The sequence below is a fragment of the Cladophialophora psammophila genome (genome assembly GCF_000585535.1).
Source record: "Cladophialophora psammophila CBS 110553 chromosome Unknown aczJe-supercont1.4, whole genome shotgun sequence".
NCBI classification, from domain to species: domain Eukaryota; kingdom Fungi; phylum Ascomycota; class Eurotiomycetes; order Chaetothyriales; family Herpotrichiellaceae; genus Cladophialophora; species Cladophialophora psammophila.
The window spans coordinates 828,328-848,882 of record NW_006912925.1 but is presented as its reverse complement, the minus strand read 5'-3'; the positions used below and the strand labels follow the sequence as shown (position 1 = coordinate 848,882).

General features: G+C 51.6%; 10 protein-coding genes across 10 annotated transcripts; 5 read left to right on the top strand and 5 right to left on the bottom strand.

The window, feature by feature from the left end:
• Positions 1-408: 408 nt before the first annotated feature.
• Positions 409-1,454, top strand: A1O5_03229 (uncharacterized protein; the record flags this gene model as incomplete). Its single annotated transcript, XM_007743841.1, has 3 exons — positions 409-839; positions 923-1,150; positions 1,229-1,454. 3 exons carry the CDS (start codon positions 409-411, stop codon positions 1,452-1,454), a joined length of 885 nt encoding a protein of 294 aa, XP_007742031.1.
• A 32-nt stretch (positions 1,455-1,486) lies between these two features.
• A1O5_03228 (uncharacterized protein) lies at positions 1,487-2,455 on the bottom strand (the record flags this gene model as incomplete). The annotated part of the gene is made up of 1 exon (XM_007743840.1): positions 1,487-2,455. The coding sequence occupies one exon, from the start codon at positions 2,453-2,455 to the stop codon at positions 1,487-1,489; it is 969 nt and encodes a 322-aa protein (XP_007742030.1).
• Positions 2,456-2,494: 39 nt separating this feature from the next.
• Positions 2,495-2,974, bottom strand: A1O5_03227 (uncharacterized protein). Its single transcript, XM_007743839.1, has one exon. It carries the CDS (start codon positions 2,935-2,937, stop codon positions 2,647-2,649), a length of 291 nt encoding a protein of 96 aa, XP_007742029.1. The 5' UTR covers positions 2,938-2,974; the 3' UTR covers positions 2,495-2,646.
• Positions 2,975-3,869: 895 nt separating this feature from the next.
• A1O5_03226 (uncharacterized protein) lies at positions 3,870-4,896 on the top strand (the record flags this gene model as incomplete). The annotated part of the gene is made up of 2 exons (XM_007743838.1): positions 3,870-3,945; positions 4,001-4,896. 2 exons carry the CDS (start codon positions 3,870-3,872, stop codon positions 4,894-4,896), a joined length of 972 nt encoding a protein of 323 aa, XP_007742028.1.
• An 869-nt stretch (positions 4,897-5,765) lies between these two features.
• A1O5_03225 (uncharacterized protein) lies at positions 5,766-7,010 on the top strand (the record flags this gene model as incomplete). Its single annotated transcript, XM_007743837.1, has 5 exons — positions 5,766-5,799; positions 5,854-5,924; positions 5,990-6,198; positions 6,265-6,346; positions 6,402-7,010. 5 exons carry the CDS (start codon positions 5,766-5,768, stop codon positions 7,008-7,010), a joined length of 1,005 nt encoding a protein of 334 aa, XP_007742027.1.
• Positions 7,011-7,310: 300 nt separating this feature from the next.
• On the bottom strand, positions 7,311-8,081 carry A1O5_03224 (uncharacterized protein; the record flags this gene model as incomplete). Its single annotated transcript, XM_007743836.1, has 1 exon — positions 7,311-8,081. One exon carries the CDS (start codon positions 8,079-8,081, stop codon positions 7,311-7,313), a length of 771 nt encoding a protein of 256 aa, XP_007742026.1.
• Positions 8,082-10,913: 2,832 nt separating this feature from the next.
• A1O5_03223 (uncharacterized protein) lies at positions 10,914-13,498 on the top strand (the record flags this gene model as incomplete). Its single annotated transcript, XM_007743835.1, has 13 exons — positions 10,914-11,096; positions 11,153-11,372; positions 11,486-11,547; positions 11,598-11,730; positions 11,814-12,095; positions 12,153-12,292; positions 12,350-12,380; positions 12,437-12,511; positions 12,567-12,807; positions 12,862-13,016; positions 13,077-13,220; positions 13,289-13,343; positions 13,402-13,498. The coding sequence occupies 13 exons, from the start codon at positions 10,914-10,916 to the stop codon at positions 13,496-13,498; spliced, it is 1,818 nt and encodes a 605-aa protein (XP_007742025.1).
• A 581-nt stretch (positions 13,499-14,079) lies between these two features.
• On the bottom strand, positions 14,080-14,877 carry A1O5_03222 (uncharacterized protein; the record flags this gene model as incomplete). Its single annotated transcript, XM_007743834.1, has 1 exon — positions 14,080-14,877. The coding sequence occupies one exon, from the start codon at positions 14,875-14,877 to the stop codon at positions 14,080-14,082; it is 798 nt and encodes a 265-aa protein (XP_007742024.1).
• A 621-nt stretch (positions 14,878-15,498) lies between these two features.
• Positions 15,499-16,612, bottom strand: A1O5_03221 (uncharacterized protein; the record flags this gene model as incomplete). The annotated part of the gene is made up of 2 exons (XM_007743833.1): positions 15,499-16,440; positions 16,499-16,612. The coding sequence occupies 2 exons, from the start codon at positions 16,610-16,612 to the stop codon at positions 15,499-15,501; spliced, it is 1,056 nt and encodes a 351-aa protein (XP_007742023.1).
• A 2,282-nt stretch (positions 16,613-18,894) lies between these two features.
• Positions 18,895-20,310, top strand: A1O5_03220 (uncharacterized protein; the record flags this gene model as incomplete). The annotated part of the gene is made up of 1 exon (XM_007743832.1): positions 18,895-20,310. The coding sequence occupies one exon, from the start codon at positions 18,895-18,897 to the stop codon at positions 20,308-20,310; it is 1,416 nt and encodes a 471-aa protein (XP_007742022.1).
• Positions 20,311-20,555: the final 245 nt, after the last annotated feature.

Genomic DNA, 20,555 nt, shown 5'->3' with positions numbered 1-20,555 from the left:
ACAATCCAATGTCGTCGAGATTAACAGGGTTGATCTTCTCTCCGCTATTGGCCAAGCCTTGATCATGTCCTCGAGGTATGCCACTCGGGCTGGCGGCTGGAGCTAGCGGGTGTCAATGTTGGTAAGCTAAGCTACATTCATAGGGGAAAAGGGAGGTGGCTTTTGGGAGAGTTAGCCGCTTGTACGTTCTTAGGCATCTCCCCACTTGGCTTGAGCATCCCACTGGCCAGAGAGCCTCGCCACTCATGCCGATATTCTGCGGCAGAATACATTTCGATTCAAAATATGCCCCCCGTACACTGATACTCATAAGCAGAGACAACCCTTCGTTGCAAAGGCCATAGTTGTCATACTCCCCTCTACGACACATCCGAGCTTTTGCTACCCTAACGATTCCTCGGTGTACAGATGGCTGTTTTACAAACTACTCAGCTCGAACGACTAGACGGCAAGGACCCGTCTACAACGTTCGACAAAGTTGTTGAGATCATCCGAAGGGATGGCGGTGTGATAATCAACGGGCTTCTCGAAAAAGAACACGCTGGACGTATTAGTGCAGAACTGAAGCCCGTCTATGAAGCCGACATCCCCGACACCTCTGGGTTTTTCCCGACCACCACTCGACGTGCAACTGGACTGCTAGGGGTGTCCCCCGGGTGTGTCGAACTCGCCACCAACAAACTCTGGATTGATGTTTGCAACGCGGTCCTCACAAGCACTTGTCAACCCTGGTATGGAGAGAAACGGGCAACATGGACTTCGAAGCCGATTCTGGCCGGTACCTTTGGGTTTCAGATCCACCCGGGTTCTCGCCAGCAGGACCTGCACCGTGACGATAGGTATGTATCTCAGACTTTCGCGACCTAAAGCTTTGGTCATACTTTTAGAACCTATACTTATTTACTCTCGGACATATATAAAGTGACTATCATCTCCCGCCCGGAGTAGACTCTTGTATGATGGGATGTCTTGTCGCCACGACCAGATCGACAAAGGAGAATGGCGCGACGATGATCATCCCTCGCTCGCATCTTTGGAGTCTCGATCGTGCGCCGAAGAATATGGAAGCTATACCGGCTGAACTTGATGTGGGCGATGCTTTAATCTTCTCCGGCAATGTGTACCACGGAGGTGGAGCCAACAAGACGAAGTATGCGCACGCCAACAAACCCTTCTTTTTTTTCTCTTCGCTTCTTGCAGTTCCTCGAAACTGATTTGGTGATTCTAGGGATGAAATCCGCGAGGTTGTAGGACTGTTCATGTGCAAGGGGTTCTTACGCCCAGAAGAGAATCACACCTTGGCTGTGCCGCCTGAGCAAGCTAAGAAGCTCTCCCCTCAGGTACAGCGCCTGCTCGGCTATGGGATCAGTCAACCGGCGGTTGGATTCTACAAGTATAAGGACCCAATGCAGATCTTGTTCGGGGTAGAGGACGACGAGACAGTACATCTTTGAGCAGCCGAAATGTAGAGCATCTGAGCAGCTAGTTATAGTACAAGAAACTCAAAATAGTCTTTGGTCCATTTCCGTGCAAAGCTGATCCAATTCCGCTGGCCTTTTTGCGCCCAAAACGCTCTGAGGAAGCAGAGCATCCTTGGCCGGTCGATGGAACAATATAACTGGATGACACGGTTCATGCGATGTTCGACCCAGTGTTGACTTGATACATCATCTATGCTTTCCACTCCCACGACAAATAATGGCCAAGGCTGGTCTTGAGCAAAGGAATCGGGGTTCTGAAAGGCGAGGAGCGCGTCAAGGAGACGACCACGCATGCTGCGGAGGCTATTAGGATCGAATTCGAAGTGAACGAGCGCTCGGTAGCTATATATCTTGGTTGAGTAGAAGTAGGCGTCAATGAGATGCTTCATGTCCTCCGCATGGGAAGTGGGATGAATAACCAACTGTGATCTCAACGCATCGACTGCCGATTTGTGAGCTTGCGTGAGGTTCAGTTGTACTTCTTCGAAAACCCTTCTGAGGTGGAGCTGGTACCCAGGATCATTGACAGTCTCGCAATATTGTCGCTCAATGCGCGTTATCTCTCTGAGAATTGATAGGAATGGCGTGAATACAGACACCGGTCGATGCATTCTTCCTAAGCTCCACTTCCCGTCCAACTCGGAATCATAAATGATGAACGTCGGCTGGGAGTTGAACCTCGTCAGAAGCGGCCAAGTGCTGGCGGTGAAGAGCTCTTCCGTCAGAAAAAAAGCCGTGGCATCATTAAAGGTCGCCAGCTGAACAATTGCTTCCATCCTCAGCGCGCCGTCTAAGTGCATCAGCCACGCACCTGATGTTGGCCAATGTACCTCAAGGTAGGACAGCAATAGAATGCTCGCGATAACGGCCTTCGCACGCAGTTGGTGACTCTCCCTAGAGGGGTCGGAAGAGAGCCGGAGAGCCATGAGATCTTTGGAAAGCAACGCAAAAGCGTGTTCACGATGTGAGGACATGGCTACCAGGTACTCGTCCCTGATCGTTGTCTGGTCATAGAAACGCGATCCTAGATTGCTCGCTGCAACACCAAGGATAACAGACAATAGAGACGGAGAATGTGATGCAAGTGGAACAACCAAGCAGCACCAGGGATTAGACCCATCATCATACCAGGCTAGTTGATGAGACACAACCTTGGTAAAATGATCTAGAAGTGCCCGGTCTCGAGTCGAATAGGTTTCAGATTGGAAAAGGGAGATTGGGTGGCAAGGCTGCGGCCCAAATCCCCGGGCCAGGTTATCTGGCGCAACACCAGTACCGCACTCGGATGGATCGCAGGCAAGTTGTGTGTGCTCTTTGGCTCCAGCCTCATGAGAGACGAATTCGCGACGGTTCGGTCCTTTGCTGACACTGCCACAAATCCACTTGAGAGATCTGCCGTACCCAGGACAGAGGAACCCGCGAGAGCTGCACTTATGGCAACGCGGGCGAGTCTCATCACACCGAATGCGACGACGATTACATTTCTTACACCCTAATCAAGAGGAGCGTCAGATCAAAAGATTGCCCAATCAATATGCTGATCACAACTTGCCAGAACTGCGTCTCATATTGAATTTGGGTTCCATTTTTTGAGACTGGAGGAAAGCAGAAATGATGAAATAGAACGCAGGATGTCTTCGTGTGTGACAATTAGAAGGTGACATCGACATTCACGATAAAGTGTGCGGGGTTTAATGGTCTTTCGAAAATGATAGAGAAGACAGAAGCATGGTGGAGTGGAAGCCGGTTCCTCTTACCTACAAAAGTATCTGCAACATCTAGCCTCCGAATCGCCGACGGAATTCTCCGCGAGCCCTCTACTATGTAATCAGAAGAGCCCAACTGGTGGCCGATACGAATTCTCTGCGGGGACATTAGAAGACCTGTTGCATGAAGAATTCTGCAGTGCCAAGCAAAACATCGGGTAACCTACCATTTAGGGCCAGGCTTTGAACCAGCGAGCAGGCAGCGAACCAGCTCGCCTTTGTGACTTCGGCGCCGAGGAGTCTGACAGCCGCCAGATCCTCGTGAAAGAAACCATGTCCTCCATTGAGTCACACACCTTCTATACTCCTCACTCTCCCACCCCGGCAGTACTACTAGGAGATCCATGTACCCCGTACTCCGCCCTCATATCTATGCTCCCACTATCTGGCCCCGTGAAATGCGGAGCGCCCCGCTGTGGCCGTCAAGGTAGCGTGAAATTCGAGCCATCGACATGATGATGACGATGATGATGAGGTCTTCATCATGGTAGTAGGCTGTTGGAGAGGGCAGCCTGGCAGGATGTCCTCGCATCGGTGACAGCCCGACTAAAAAGGGCAAACAACCGCCCGCCGTTCTCAGCGATTTTCAATCCACTCCCAACTACCAGATCCGTTGAACAACATGAAGGACTTCGTGCGAGCCACCACTGGCGTTGAAGTCGTGACTGAGCTTGCCGATCAAGTCAAGGGCAAGACATGTGAACTCTCCTTCCTCGACTGACCTCAGACCCATCCTTACTGACAATGGGGCAGTTGTCATTACCGGTGCAAGCGACAAAGGTCTCGGTGCAGAGACTGCCATCGCTCTGGCTCAAGCCAATCCCGCACATTTGATTCTCACGGCTCGCGCCCAAGCTCGAGTCGATCCCGTCATCACTCGAATCAAAGATGTCAACTCCTCCATCAATGCCACCTTCGTACCCATTGAGCTGGATGACTTCGACTCTGTTCGATCCGCCGCTGACACTATTAACAACTCAGTCGATAAGATTGATTGCTTGATCAACAATGCTGGGATCATGGCTGTCGACGAGTACAAGACAAACAAGAGCGGTATCGAACTGCAATTCGCGACAAACCACCTGGGCCACTTCCTACTTACTAGACTCTTGATGGCCAAGATTCTTGCGGCTGCTCCTGGTGCACGCATCGTCAATCTGACTAGTCTCTGCTACAAGATTGGTCCCGTCCGTTTTGACGACTACAACTTTACTGACGGCAAGGAGTATGACCCCTGGTCGGGGTATGGTCAAGCAAAGACATCGAATATCTTGTTCTCCCGTGCTCTTGCCGACAAGCTCCGGTCTCGCCAGATTCAAAGCTACGCCGTTCATCCTGGCGCGATTTTGACCACGAACTTGGGAAGGTACATTACAGAAGTCGAAAAGTCTCTGGCAAGCATCGACCCTATCGCCGTCAAGAACACCGGCCGCCATTTCATCATGGCCGAGGACGTTCCCAAACCCATCGAGCAGGGTATCACTACCACACTTATAGCGGCCTTGGACCCTAGAGTCGAAGGGAATAGTGGAGCCTACCTGGCCGACACGAAAGTTGAGCCAACGTACGAGTACGCCGAGGACAGGGGCAATATGGAAAGATTGTGGACATTGAGTGAGGAGCTTGTTGGTGAAAAGTTTGATATCTAGTTGGCGCAAGACAGGATAAGGAAAGTGCTTGGAAAGAATGGAAACACCGCGTGGACGAGGCCTGGTCTATATGCATTGAATATCTATCTTCGAAGTGCAACCCCCACAAAACACATCTTACTGAAACATTTTCTTGATTCCTGAATCAATCTTTTTATCCTTGGAGAGAGGATAAACTGTGAACACCGCAATGGTGAAATCCCAACTAGTGCGCTAAGCGAGGATGTCAATGTCGCAACGTAGATGCCGCGCCTACAATGCGCCTATGTGCGGCTCGAGGATGAGACTGCTGATTTTCCCACAATGAACGAAAGATGTCCTGACACTCCGGGGAGTATTGCATTTTCCATTCAGTATTGATGCAGGTAACTAGTAGCGCTGACAGTCTGGGCCGCTCTTCTCCTCGATCTTAGTCATTGGACGTTCTTCGGGATATTCGCGCGTCCAACCCTGTCTCAACCACAAAGAAAGTGATATGATGTGTTTCCCGTTTAGAGTGTAGATCAAGAGGGAATCATTGCTTCCCATCAACCCCCCCTCCCCCCAACTCTCATCAAGCGTCATCCTTTGCCCTCACTGCTGAACTTTGAAAACTTCCCACCCTCGGAACCCTTGATTAGGCATTTCTCCACACACTAATTAGCTTAGCTTCCCACCGGGACTTTCCGCTTCTGCACTGGTCAGCAATGATTAACCGAGTACGGCAGCAGTATGCGGGGCGCGGAAATTCAAGCCTACCGTAGAACTTTTGAGTACCAAAAGCAAGGAGCTCGGATGGAGATCCTTATATCGACTGACTTCGACCAAGTCATCCAAGGACCTAAGGCTCGCCCAGGCTAACAGAACACGACAGGTTCACAAGCGACAGGATGGTGCGGATCGCGCTGGCTGGTGGCACCGGCAGTAAGTCCACTGGATCCCATAACGCACTTTGCGTTGATACTGATTCGAAGCCAGATGTTGGACGAGAAGTTTTGGATGGGCTAGTGGCGAAGGGATCGCATGAGATCATTGTATTCAGTCGCTCCGTAAGCTGCTCGGATTCTTATTTCGGCGCAAGAAATTCTTTCTGACCCGCCGTTGCATCCTCTAGGATGCTTCCAAGCTCACCCTGCCAGGCGTTGAAACGGCTCAAGTCGACTATAATGACCAAGCGGGCCTCATCAAACATCTACAAGGCGTGGATACGGTGCTCTCTTTCATCGTGAGCCACCTCGACCCAGATGGCACGGCCCAAAAGAATCTCGTGGATGCCAGTATAGCGGCGGGTGTGAGAAGGTTTGCACCCAGTGAATGGGCGCTGTAAGTTTTCGTGTAGTCGTTTTGCTCAAGACACCAAACTTTACTGATCCTGGTCATTGGGCACAGAGGGAGCAACAGCGGCAACCCACTTTATAAAAGTAAAGATCTGGTACACGAATATCTCCAACAGATCAATAAGGACAAGAAAGTATGAAGAATCCTCACCACTAACAAAAATGTGATACTCAAGACAGTTCCTTTAGGTACTAGAATACTGCCTCTTCCAGCCAGGTCTGTTCTTGAATTACTTGGGCTTTCCCCACGCCTCCACCAAGCACGTTCAACTGTTCTGTACTCCGTGGGACTTGGAACATCGGCGCGCGATCATCCCAGCCGACGCCGACTTTCCACTTACTCTCACGACTGTTCAAGACATGGTCAACGTGGTCGTTGCGGCCATCGACTATAAAGGCGTGTGGCCGGAAATAGGTGGAATTAGCGGCAACACGTTCATGAACTCGGAATTCTTGATGCTGGCAGAATCGGTGCGCGGTACGGTAGATGATCCCCTTTGCGCGCCTGCCGCTAATCCCAGCCTTCTTCCGGCCGCAGGCTCCATGAAAGTCGAGGCAGTCCCCAAGGCCCAGCTCAAAGACGCCAGCTTCAATACCTCGTGGCTGCCCCCAGCCGATCATCCCGCCATCGCCCCGGAAATGAGAGTGGCCTTTGCGAAACAGATAGTGGCCGGCGTCTTGCAGGCAGCTTTGAAGGGAGGGTTTGGCGTCAGCGATGAATGGAATCAACTGCTTCCAGGTTTGCGCATGACGAAAGCGGACGATTTCCTGTTGGAGATCTGGTCGGGAAAGCCATGAGATGACAACCACATGAAACATTTCGGGGAAAATCTGGCTTCCCCGAGCCGTGTGAACAGTTGCTAGCCGAACATCAATAGAAGACTCCCAACATGAATGCTAGACAAATTGGCAAACAGGATAGATGTCGCGTGGAATTGGTCAATTCTTTTGTCCGTGGCCCTTAAGTCATTCCATCGTATGGTCATGCTGTCGACCCGCGCCGGTAGACATCGTGATCAACCCCTAATTCAATTTCGAGCAACGAGGATCTTGGGTTCCTTGGGCCCCTAATTCAGGCGCCCTGGTGGCGACTAACCATTAGCTATTTATTTCCCCCGAGATGAAGATGTAAATGATATCTGCAAAGCGTCTCGATATACCGCTTGTTCCTAGACCCCGAAGAGCCGATTCGATGATACATAGAGTGTTTTCCTTCACTTCGGCAGGCGATGCCACCAGGATCTTTTGGAAGCTTGACATAGTTTTGTGCCACAGATTGGAAGCCGGGCTGTAGGAGCCGCTTTCAGTGCGTAACAGACGCAATTCAGGAAGCTGTGTCAAATATTCCATGATCTCGTCGGGGGTTGAATTAACCGGCATTTCAGTTGCGATTATCGTGGAGGGAAGGTAGAGGATGTAGCAATACCAGCAAAGAGCGGCGGAAAACAGTATCCTTGCCGTATGGATGGCGGTAGAGGATCCCAGATTCGTCGAGACGACCAGGTTCTGGAGATACAGGGCGTGAAAAAGAGACCGTTTCGAGCTCAAGGTCGAGATCCATGACCGAACGTATTCGCAGACATCCGGGACGATGCTGTTGCGGCCTTCTCTCCCAACGGCCACTTCGAGAGTGTTTAGATCGACTGTCAAAGATATGAATGTGTAGTGCCACAGTATCCTTAAGGAGGTAGGAAGTTCAGATGGGGTCCCGGATTCTTCGCTTGCTTGAGAGAAAATTCCGGCAGAAGCATACCACTGGACGAGGTCGGCGCCCAGCTTCCTGTTTAGGCCCGATGACAGAAGATCCAAACGTCGAAATTCGCAGATGGAGGCTCCTATGCCAGAAAGGATCGCGTAGGCATTGAGCATGTCTGGCTGGTGACGATGATCGATTTGCAGAGGTCTTTCCGAATCAGAAACTGGTTCCCTGTGCTCTGATGGAAGGTTGTTCCGCCCATCGTTTCGCTTTTGCATTGCCCTGTATTTAGCCGCCCATGCCGCCGCTGTTGGAGCAGCAAATAGTTCCGCCGAGGAAGCGGTGGGCAGGGGCCGGGTGTTGTGGCGAAAATTGGGCTCTTGGTGAAATAAAGCGGCCAATTCGGCGTCTTGAATGTACAGGATAAGTGCGAATCTGAGGATAGAACATGTCAGATCCAATCATGCCCGCGACGAGTCCAATAATTATTACCTTTTCATCTCCTCATCACTCGCCCAAGCTCTCCATGCTCTATCAAGATCTCCTGGGGATAGATCATCAGCAAGGTCAAGAGGAGGCGTGTCATCGAAGAGTTTCAAATGCCGGGCGCTCTAGATCGGAAACGAATCAGCCGCTGTTCTGTGTTCGCCGGTCTGTACTTACGGCGATCATGCCTCCATGAAATGAATTCCCGATCATCCTATGGGCAGGCTCTCCCGATAAAAGAGCAAACGTCTGCCCAATTGCCGCCACCTTGAGGTTACTGCGCGCCTGTTCTAACTGCCTAGATACAATTCTTTCCCAAGGGAGTGTCATGCCCGATTTGTTCACACGTTCGAAAAGCATGCAACCCACTTTGGCAGCGTTGCCCGATTCCATTGTCAAAGTCCCGGCCGAGCATATTGAGAGGACTAATAAGGTGTTGTTTGGAGTTGCTCGGAATGTCGGACCATGGACGAGAGGCAGCATCACATTTATGCGTGTAAAAAAGAGACGGATGCAGACATTCTGCTGACTTATGAGACAGTGTGACCTGATTGACTGTGGGACATCACTTACCAAGAGGTCAATCGATGGCAGAGGCTCGTTGCGGACAGGAGGCAGCAGTGTAGTTGCCATGTCCGCACGATAGGCCTCATCGATGTCGCCCCTAAGATCGGTCACCTGCTTGGATGATGTTGCATTCGCACTCGTCCCAAGATCAATGTCATTTTTTGCTACCGGAACATACCACACATCTCGCAGGTCCCTTATATGTGGGGAAGCATCGCCCTCCCTTGCAAGTTGACCGTCCAGCGGCCCTGATTGGAGGCCTTTAAAGTCGAACAGCTCGAAAAACTCATTCTCCAAAAGCCAGTCCGAAGTATCCAGAGAGTAGTCTGCATCACCTAAACCGCTCGCGCTAGTCAGTGGACTGCAACTGCTATTTTGGTGAGCTTCAGAGAAGACCCCCAGTTCCGGATTCTGTCCCGTAGTGCCTAGAGTTGTTGTAGCCTCCGAGCAGATCGAGCTAGCAAGAGATCTGAAATCAACATTAGTGTTTCCCGCGTCAGTCCCGGAGATGGCTTGGTTCGAGCGTTCCTGGGAGGGCCGAACAGAGGAGGACGCTGGGCCGTCGGTATCAGTACTCAGATTGAAGGTCGTGGTGGAAAAGGCTCGGTGGATGTGGAGTGAGGTTGTGGTGTCTACTAAGTCCACCCCTTCTGAGACATTAGGTACACTTGCTGAGCTTGGGCCATTTGGATATGAAGGGCGTTGGCAAGAACCCTGGACACCTTGATCATTTACAAACGCATGTCGCCATCTTCGTGGGTCCGATTCTCTCTCGTGGATTTTGACGTGGCGTAGCAGAGTGTCTCTGTGTCAGGTCAGCCATCTCCACGACGACCATGCTTTAAAAATCATTCACGATTGTTTACCGGCGAGGGTAGTGATGCCCGCATATATTACAACGAAATGGCTTTTCCTTTGTGTGGGATCGGAGGTGGCGATTGTAGTGGTCGTTTTTTGCAAACTCCTTGAAGCAATAAGGGCATGTTCGTCGCTTTGCCAGGCTATGGGGTGAAGTCTGTCGTTGCATTCTCACACGTTTTGAAGAAGGAGAAAGTCCCGATGGCCTTCTGAGCTGCAGTGATACTCAAAAGAGGCGCGGCGCGAGACCCAGGTCGCATTGTGTTCCGTCGCAAAGCGCTCAGTTCTATAGAAGGCAGTTTTGAGGTCAAAAGAAGCACTTCGAGCCGCGGCAGATCGAGTTTGATTCTCGGCCTTTGTCGGTCAACCTTACGAAGCCGGCTTCAGGTAAGGTTTTCGTCTGACCCGCATTTCGCGGGCCCCTCGTATGGTGCTCACATCCGTGCACGCACTGACTTTGCACCCATGTGGATAACCTTCAGACATGTTTGAAAGTTGATTGTAACATGGCCGGCGGTGAGACGGAAGGCTGAAAGGACTTGATATGTCGTTCATTTTCTCCCGGGCTTGCCTGCCCGCACAGAAGTCCGGAGATGCGAGTCTATCGATCTCGGTTGACGCTCCTTACCCACCTTGGTTTGAAAACGACTGCAGAGTCGATAGCGTCGAGACTAGTCATCGACATAAAGAGGAAGGGGAACTTGTCAGCACGAGACTGCTCCTTTCTGTCCAAGCATGCCTTACATAAATCCTTCCTCATCGAGAGCTGCTTACTCAGCGAGACTCACCATTGCACAGAACAGAGTACCAGGTACAGTAGGATAAGGCTAAGCCTTTAAGTGAAGCCGATTCCAAATGAAGTTAGTTACCTCCGCATCTCGCCCGCATTCTCAGGCGGGGCCTGGGGAAGTCGCGAGACAGAGACGGGGGAAAACTATCGAGACCAGCATGGCCTTGGAGATTTAATGATAAATATTCGCGGACATCAGCCTGCTGTTCGTGCGAGGGTAAGATATCAGCTGGCTTGGTGACCGCCAATTCAAAATATCACTTGTTCTCCATCACCTTAAAACCCATCTCGCAGTATTGCTCAGATGTCAACCCTCAAAGAATACGTCCAAGCTGAGGGCAACCACATTGAGACCGCGTCCGTCGACCACGATCAAGCTCGCCACGAGCTCGCCACGCCAATAAAACCGCAAAATCAAAACATCGCGCTCCAGAGGGCTGCGTTTGAAGGTCGTAAGATCGATGTGCGCACGGCGCTCGGCGCCATCGTGAGTATACTTGGCCATTTTTGGGGCAAACTCTGACACATGATCCTTGGAATTAGGCTCTTGCCTTTACCTACGAGGCATGCATTTTGTCTTTTGCGCTTCCATCGGCCATTCTCCTCACAATCAATGCGGACATTGGGCCTTCGGCTCAGATCGTATGGGGGGCCACAGCCTGGTCACTGGCGGCGGCGGTCCTGCAAACCATCGCCGGTCGGTGCAGTGATATATTCGGGCGAAGGAAATTTATATTGGCTGGCAACGTGTTTGGCTTGGTTGGTGGGTCTCATGTAAAATCCAGCTTTATTCCGTTGTTCCTGCTAAGATTTCCCAGGTTGTATTGTTGCCTGTCGGTTAGTCCTTCGTCTTGCCCTCCGTCGTGTTCAGTGGAGAGCTAATTGTCGAGTCTAGAGCACAAGCAGTCTCAGCTATCATTGCTGGATTTACTCTGACGGTGCGCTGGTGCGAACCACCTTCCGCACTGCCACAACTGACACCTGGTAGGGTGTTGCTGCTGGAGCTCAGCTTCTCGCATTCGCTTGCGCAGGCGAGATCGTTCCCAAAAAGTGGAGAGGGCAGACCCTGGCGGCCATGAACTGCGCAGCACTCCCTGGATCCTGCTTCGGCTCGGTGATAGGTATGTGATGCATGGCCGAGTCCTTTCCATCCGCATAAAGCGACCAAGCAAGCTAGGGAGAATTGACACTGAATCGCTCGCAGCGTACGCCCTCGTGGCCCACATGAACTGGCGTTGGGCCTTTTACGTGGGCATTATGGCCAATTCCATTGCATTAATTCTTTCTGCGGTCTTCTATTGGCCCCCGGGCTTTCTTGGTCTCCACCCAGAGGGCAAGACTCGATGGCAGCAATTCAAAGAAATCGATTTTGTGGGCCTCTTTCTTTTTGGCGGTGGCTTGACCGTCTTTCTGCTTGGGGTCTCTTGGGGGAATAACCCTTATTCCTGGAAGAGTGCACAGGTCTTGACTCCTCTGGTACTGGGAGGTACGCGAGATCCAGCCATAAAAGAAGGGTGAATGACCGCTAATATGACGTCTTTAGCCATCTGTTGCCTTGTGGCCTTGCCACTGTGGGAGGCTTACGGTCCCAACACAGTCGCAAAGCTATTCCCACCCCAGATCTTCAAGAATATTAGGGGATTCTGCATGCCTTTGTTTATTTCTTTTGCCTCGGGCATGCTGGTAGGTGTGCTTTGACTCCTGCGAGCTCCCTAGATCTGACAGCGTCCACTTACACAGTTGATCGGTCTTCCAGTTTTTTGGCCACAGGGTGAGTCTGAGGTGCAGCGCTATCTGTTAGCAACGTAGCACTAACGCTGTTTAAAGAGGTTCAACAGTTGTTCACGACCGTTCCCCAAACGGTGGGATGGTATAGTCTGGCATGGGGCTGTCCGAGCACTGGTAAGTTATGCCTAACCTGTCAAAACTTTGTGGCAACTGAGAAACCATCACGTAGTCGGTTCCGCTCTAGGAGGATATTCGTGGAGTAGATTCAAACACACGAGGTTTCAGTTCACTGCCATGACCGCACTGATGGCGGCTTTCATGGCAACTGTCTCATCGGTAACCCCGTACACACCTGCGCGAGCGGTCGTTCTGTTCGCGTTTTCCGCCGCTTTCGTGGGTGCGACATGCCTGGTCGGGATTCTGGAATTACAATTTGGAGCCGCAGACGGTGACATCGGTATAGCAACAGGGTAATCAGCGGCTTGTTACGCGTGTATTAATGACTCAAGCTAATCATGACACAGCTTGATGGGCACTTCCCGAGCCACGGGCGGGGCAATAGCCATTGCCCTATTTGGCTCAATCATTCGAAACAAAACGGCCGCCAATCTGGCTCCGGAATTGGCGGCTGCCGTAATTGCTGCAGGACTACCCAAATCTCAAGTTGAGGCATTCATCGGTAGGCATCTGAGCTGCAATCTAGACCGTTGGGAGCAGGAGTAATTAACTTGAGCCTCAGCCGCTTTCATCTCCGGCTCCCCCACTGCCTTAGAATCGATCGAAGGCGTCACTCCAGGTGTTCTCGCGGCCGCAGCAACAGCGGCCAAATATGTCTTCGCGGACGCATACAAGCTTCTCTATCTAGTCACATTGTCATTTGGAGGTGAGTCTTCTGATGCCGTGGCGACCTCACTGTTTGCGACAAAACTGGCAGAGACTAATCGATCTCAGTGCCGGCAATTGTTGCTGCGGCGCTTTCCCGAAGCTGTGATGACAAATTGACGAGGTAAGTTTTTCTCGAGAGCAGCGAGATGATACCATCCAGACCAACAATTTTGTCACAGTCAAGTTCCGGTTAGACTCGACGCTCCTCATCTTCTCGGCCAAGGCAAAGGCGAAGCTCTGGTACTGCACAAACTAGAAGAGAAGCCAGAAGCCTAGGGAAAGTGTATACCCAACAAGCGTCGTTCCGCGTGAGAGGAGAGCTCTGACACCCACACTCAGCAGGCACCGGTGGCAGGGCAACCGAATAGCTTTCTTCTAATGGTTTTGATACATCAGCAGCAGAGTCTAGTGTAATCTCTACAGACGGATCGGATCACAGTTGAGACTTACACAGTCACATGGGTTCATCCGTGGATTCCCCCCTTTATATACAGTCTCTTGAGTGTGCCTATCTTGCAAGGTCTGTTGAGGCACGACAACTTTGAGTACATGTATGTAACCACGCAACAAGGAGACATTTTGTTCAAGACTAGGCGTCTCAGTAGATTAGATACCACTCTCATTTATCGCGTGACCACGCATGATTCATGAAGTTGTATCCCTATCCCAGTTTTGAGTGGCTACTGTTTCCCCTGAGAGACGTTGCACCAAGGTACAGTGTGCTTTGACCTTGATGCTTCGGAAGATGATGTCAAGTCGGCAGTAAAGCGCGTTGAATCAGATTCAGGCTAACTGTGAACTTGACTTGTCAACCTCATCCTTCCTCACTCTACGCTGACCGACGTAGATTTCTTCCACTATAGATACTTTCGAGTCGTCTCGACAAGATGCTTAGCCATGCCTTCGGGATGTGAGACGTAGGGAAAATGGTTTCCCGGAAGAGTCTTGATGGGGATGCCCGCTTTAGTTGCGGTAACGACATTGTTGAAGAACTGCCAAGTTGGAGTACCCGCGCCCACGGTCCAGTCTATCGGTCTCTTGTGTAAGTCCTCGTCACTGATGGGTGCGGACTGAGTCAGCTTGGTGATGTAGCCATGCGCCCAGCGAGGATAGTTTTTGCGAAGCCTCTCGTGCACCTCGTCACCAAGCGCATCCCATGCCGCTTCGTTCCCGGAGGCGGCCTTGGAGTGAAGGGCCATAGTTGCCGCGATGGAGTCGGCGTCTTGAGACTGAAGATCGGCGATATGGTTCATGAGCCACGTCGGCGCTTCATGTGGTAATCCATTGCGAACCCGTTGCGGATAGTCAGCACATAGCGCCAGAACAGCCAACGCGCCCGAGCTGCAGCCCCAAAAGGAGGCATATTGAATGTCTAACTGGTCCATCAGACCGATCACCATGGTGGCCAGCTTTTGGGCTGTAACATCCTGGTACGTTTCAGGCGGCGCATTAAATGATCTTGACATTCCAGGCATGTCGAACGTCGTCACAGTGAAACCTTCAGCAGCTATGAGAGACATTGGTTTGTCCATCATCTGACATTCGCCTAGTCCATCTGGGATCAAGACAACATGAGGACCTGATCCCTCCTGTTCGTAGTACCATGTGATTCCATCCTTGGTGGTGACTGTCGACCTTCTGCGCGTAGAGACCATGGTGCCGGTATGTGTATGCATGTGTCAAAAGTGGTCATGAGCAGCATGTTTGACTCGTGCTGGTTTTGGGATTTGCATTTCTAATGGACCGTGATTCACGACAGGAGTAGAAGAGTCCAGCTCATAAAGTGTCTAGTGGAGAAACCGAAAGCGGGAAGGGGGGAAGGCGGGAAGGCGGGAGGTGGGAAGGGTGGGGAGGCGGGGAGATGGGCTGCCAGATCCTGGATGGACCCCAGTTCTCTGACTCAGTATTGGGAACCTCAGGAGAGGCGAGACCTTGATAGCCATTGGACCAATCTGGGGCCCATGAATTGATTGACTGATTGAGAAGGAAGAGAAGTTCTATCTGTGCTTGATCTGTGACAGAAAACGCTGCTGCAGTGCCAAGAGTCCAGATCTTGCCTATTCGGCTAGTTCAACAATAATGGCTATGAAACCAGTGAAAAGAGTGACTGCAAACATAAGGCGAGGTATACAAGGTGAAGTTCTTCAGACAACAACAACTTCAATAGCCAGGGTAGGTAGCCTCGTGGACGACACCGATCCTTGTTTATCACTACTTGCAAGGGGCTGCCACGAATTTAAAACGCCGCCAATAGGACCACGACGGGTTGTTGTTATTCAAATGTTAGAAGCTGTGGCACCACGAGCAGCCTCACGCCGGTCACAGGAAATAAGCCTCTCGGCGTTCTTCTTGTAAGCCATTTCCCTCTCGTCCATAGTTGTGAAGACACCAGGCAGGAACCGTTCCATATTCTCCGCCAGTATTTTGACGTGCTCTGCTGAAGTAAAAGGATAGTCGCTTCCGTAGAGCACCTGTTTCTTGTCAATGAAGGAAAGAAGATTAGGTAGTTGATCGGGCCAAACGGTCCCAGCCATGTCGAAGTAGAAATTTGACTTCAATTTCTCCTTGACAAAGGCCGGAGTGATCGCGCTATCCACCGATATCTTCATCGCACGCGCGGAGACCGAGAATCTTTCTATCAAGGGTGGTAGACAACCCCCGGCGTGAGGAATGATATAGGTGATATTCGGATAGCGAGTAACCGTCCCCGAGTAGAATAAGTTTATCACGGCTCTGGCAGTGTCGAAGAAGAACTCAAAGATAGGGCTTGGGAAATGTGAAAGCGGCATGGCCTTCCGACTTTCTACTGCACCGTCGGCCGTATATTCTCGAACACAGCTAGTCGTCGGGTGCACAAAGACGATAGCGTGTCGACGATCGAGCTCGGCCCACACCGGTTCGAAGTCGCGGTGACCTAGATAGAATCCGTGACTATTGGTCATTACCGCAACCCCGTCCGCTTGCAACTCGTCAAAGGCGTACGTGAGTTCGTGAAGGCTGCCATTCACGTCGGGTAGCGGAAGCGATGCCCAGAACCCAAATCGTTTGGGGAAGCGTCTCTTCGCATCGGCACCCTCTTTATTGCACTCTCGACACAATCTCCGTGCAAGCTCGTTGTCGTTTGGCACGAGGTGAACTCCTGGCGATGAGATGGATAGATATGACTTGGTGATGTTCAGCTGGTTAGCCAACCGTAGATGAGCCTCAATGTCCCATGCCTGTAATGTTAAATCAGGAACGATCCAAACGACAATGAGAGGGAATTAAAGAGCCTACCGGGAAGAAGGGGATTCCGTCAAAGCCACCATGGCTATTTGCCTCACACTCTTGACGATAGACTGACGGTATGTAATGGCAGTGAACGTCTATTTTTTCGGGTATTCCAGTCATTGCCTATGGAGACGAGATGAGAACTGTCGCCTTGGAAATAGGGCTGTGAAAACCGCGATTTGAGGAATCTGTCAATACGATTCTGCAGGCTGTAGATGTTAGAAACCACCTGACATCGCTTGGATGTCTGGCTCGTTTCTTCAAGCCTGGTTGTGTCTTATGGAGAACTATCCGTATGGAAAATCACCTCGATTGACGTTGACAGGCGGAGCTCATGGTACTTATAGAAGCCATCTACCCTTCAACTGACGGGGAAAAGAGACTAAGGAAGCCGCCTTGTCATTCATGCACTACCATGGTACAGATATGAGTCCGATGTTGCCCAGGTATTCTACGCACCTTGAATATAGTCCGCAATCATGTGCGGGCCCATGCGGGCGGCGGCGGGGCATCACGAAAGAAAACTGACCCCTTTTAACCTATTTCATCGAACCGCGGGTGTCTCAATCGCGCCGTCTCCAGCTCGACGGGGGGATATGCCGCCTATACTCGCCTTGGTTACCGTGGATTCCCGAATCGCGAGCATGAGGTCGCCGACGGCGGCCCATCGCGTGTAGACATCTCGTCCCGCCTGATGTCGGACGGGCGAGGCGTGAACGGTGGGCTGCCATCCCACCATACGTTCTCCAAGGTTCGCTCTTGCGGTCAGGGCGGACACTGGACTTCTAATACTACCTAGATTTGCACAGGATATCATGGCCGATAGATGTGCCATGTTTTCCAAATGTTTAGTGACATCAGGCAATTTTCAAAGGTATTTAAGGGTCATCAACAACAATTCCGGACTCGAAATTCTAAACGCTGCACACTTTAACTTGGCCTGAACATATTTGCAATTCGAACGCCATGTCTGACGCGCTGGACGCTGAGAACCTGGTACCAGCGGTAATGTCTCTGAAGTAGTGATTGTTAGTGCAGGCATCTCGGGTATCAATCCCGCCTACCGCCTCTGAACCGAGCTTCCTGGTACAAGGTATACCATTTCCGAGGCTCGCAAAGGGATCGGAGGTATATAAGACTTTTTCAAATATCCGGGGCTGCGTTCCGACTTAGACTTGTTTACCTTTGGATTCTCGTGGCGACCGTGGTCAAGGGGCCATCCTATTGCCAACGCAAAATCGATTCTGGATTATCTGGGAACATCGGTAGCTGCTAAGGAGATCCATGGCGATATTCAGTTCAACAGTCGCGTTCAGAGCGCGAATTGGTCGACCAAATCGCAGACGTGAGAGCTAACGGTGATCTCGCATACTCGAGTTGAACGAGTGGGCACGAAATTCCTCGTTCTCGGGACCGGGTATTATGATTACGAGCAAGCTTTATCACCAGTAGTTCCAAGCCTAAATGCCTTTACTGGCCGTGTTGTCCACCCCCAGTTTTGGCCTGAAGACTTCGACTATACCGCCAAAAAAGGTGGTTTGCATCGAGAGTGGCGCCACCGCGACCACTCTACTACTAGTGCTAGCGTAGAAGGCTACCATCGCCACCATGCGGAAGCACAGTCCGTCACAAATTATGTCGATACCCAACCCAACCTCTTCTTCTTGGTTGTGTTGGCAGATACCAAGGCCTCTAGCGTATTCTCTCGATCGGCTTTGGTTTATGATCGTCCCTATGATCTTCTATATATTCTGTCGTATGTTTCCCACGACTTCGAGTAACTTGATCCGCAGGGGTGCCACTAAATAACTTACCGTTTTCATCTTTGCTGACCTATGTACTACATGTAGCGCCTGGCCGTATTAGGCCATAGGGAAAGAAACCCTCTGAAAGCAGCGGGACTGACAGCCAAATTCGGTGGGAAATGTATCTGCAACCTGTACTCGATCATGACATCAAGCTCGCCGAGGCCTGGCAAAACTGCTCGGCGATTCGGGGTCGGGGGTTTCACCAGGTTGACCAGGCAAGACCAGGTTATCTAGACTCCCTTGGGGTTAGTTTGATGTTTACCCCCGACTCAAGATTTCCGAGTGTAGTATCATCGGGTGGCGGCCGAAATATGAGGGGACGTCCAGGAGGTCAGGCATCGGATTGTTCCCGACACGATTCTACCAGCAGCCATGATTCCAACAACCTGCATTGATAAGACGACGATATGGATATTATATTTTGCAGGGCTGGCATGGCGGATGAGGCGCTGAGTTACACCGCAGCTGTACTTCACCGGGTTGACTGTGCCAATAAGTTGTCAAAGCTGCTCCCTCTCTTGGTGACCGGATATCATAACGCCAATCAATCTTTCCATTGAGGATCAACGGCTGCCCCTGTCTACCTTTCACAGAATGAGCTCATCGTTTGCTCGAAATATACCGAGCCTCAACGTCGTTGACCTCCGTGCAGATTATGCCGCCCGGAGGCTCTCACCGGTCGACGTCGTTCGGCAGGTGTACGAAAAAATATCCTCCTACCATGATCACGATCCGGCCGTCTGGATCTACCTGATTCCCCAATCGGAAGCACTGAACCGCGCGGAGGAACTGGTGGACAAGTATTATCGCTCCGATCTGCCTCTTCCGCCGCTGTTCGGGGTTCCGTTCTCAGTGAAAGATTCGATCGACATCAGTAGCCTCCCGACGACGCTAGCCTGTCAGACGTTCACATATATTGCCACGCAGACGGCACCAGTGATCTCAAGAATCCTCGCAGCTGGGGGAATCATCGTAGGCAAAACCAACCTCGACCAGTTTGCGACGGGTCTAGCAGGCGTACGCTCCCCTTACGGCGCCCCTCGCTGCATCTTTGATGCAGATTACATCTCGGGCGGAAGCTCGTCGGGATCTGCTGTGAGCGTCGCTGCGTCATTGGTCTCCTTTACGGTCTGCACGGACACGGGGGGCAGTACAAGGGTCCCCGCGGCTCTCAATGGAGTCGTAGGTCTGAAACCCACGCTAGGGACCATCAGCACCGAAGGCTTGTTTCCAGCGTGCAAGAATATCGATTGCGTCTGTGTGATGGCCAGAACGGTGGGCGATGTCGAGGAGGTCTGGCAGGTGATAAGGGCATTTGATGAGCGAGACGTATTCGCCCGCCGAGAGCTGCCCACTTGGGGTCCTTGGAAGGATCCAGTGCGGTTTGCCATTCCACCAGATGATCTCCTGCGCAACCTATCACCGGCCTATGCCAGACTGTTCCAAAACTTATGCACAGCTCTAAGGGATCACAGAAAATGGTGCACGGAGGCAGAAGGATTCGATTATATGCCCTTCGCCTTGGCGAATCAGATGTTGTATGACTCGTCGATCGTCTCCCAGCGCCTTCTTGCCTTCGACCCGTACATCAAGGCACATGGACTCGGCTCCTTGCATCCGGCCATCCAGGCGACATTCCAGCAAGCCATGGATAACCGCTTCAGCGCGGAGCGCGCGTACGAGGACATTTTCACCCTCGCGCGGCACAAACGGCAGGCCGAGATCCAGTTCCGGGAGCACGTCGACGTTCTCATTGTCCCAAGCACCGTGGACCACTTCACGGTCACCCAGCTGGAGGAAGAGCCCATGGTGCGGAACAAGGCGATGGGGAGGTTCACCAACTTCGTCAATCTGCTGGACCTGGCCGCCGTCAGCGTGCCGGTGGGTTGGTGGGAGAACGCAAATGGGAACAAACTGCCCTTCGGCGTGACGGTGATCGGACAAGCGGGGAAAGACAAGGAGCTCATGTCCTTTGGGGAAAGACTCATGGCCATAATGTCCCAAGAGTAAGCTAGTGTTCGTCTCGAAGTACAGTCAACTCCGGTACACAGTGAACAAGGAGGTTGGGAATGTTCCATTCCAGTCTGTGGGAAACATTGAGGGAAGGGGATTTGAGAGTCCCATAGATACGGATAGGATTATGGATGTTGAAAGAGGTGAAATGTAACGATGTTGTATTCGTATCTGCTCTGGCTCGCGGCTCTGAATCCAACATACATCGAAAATCTATAGACATGGATATCGACATAGACTCT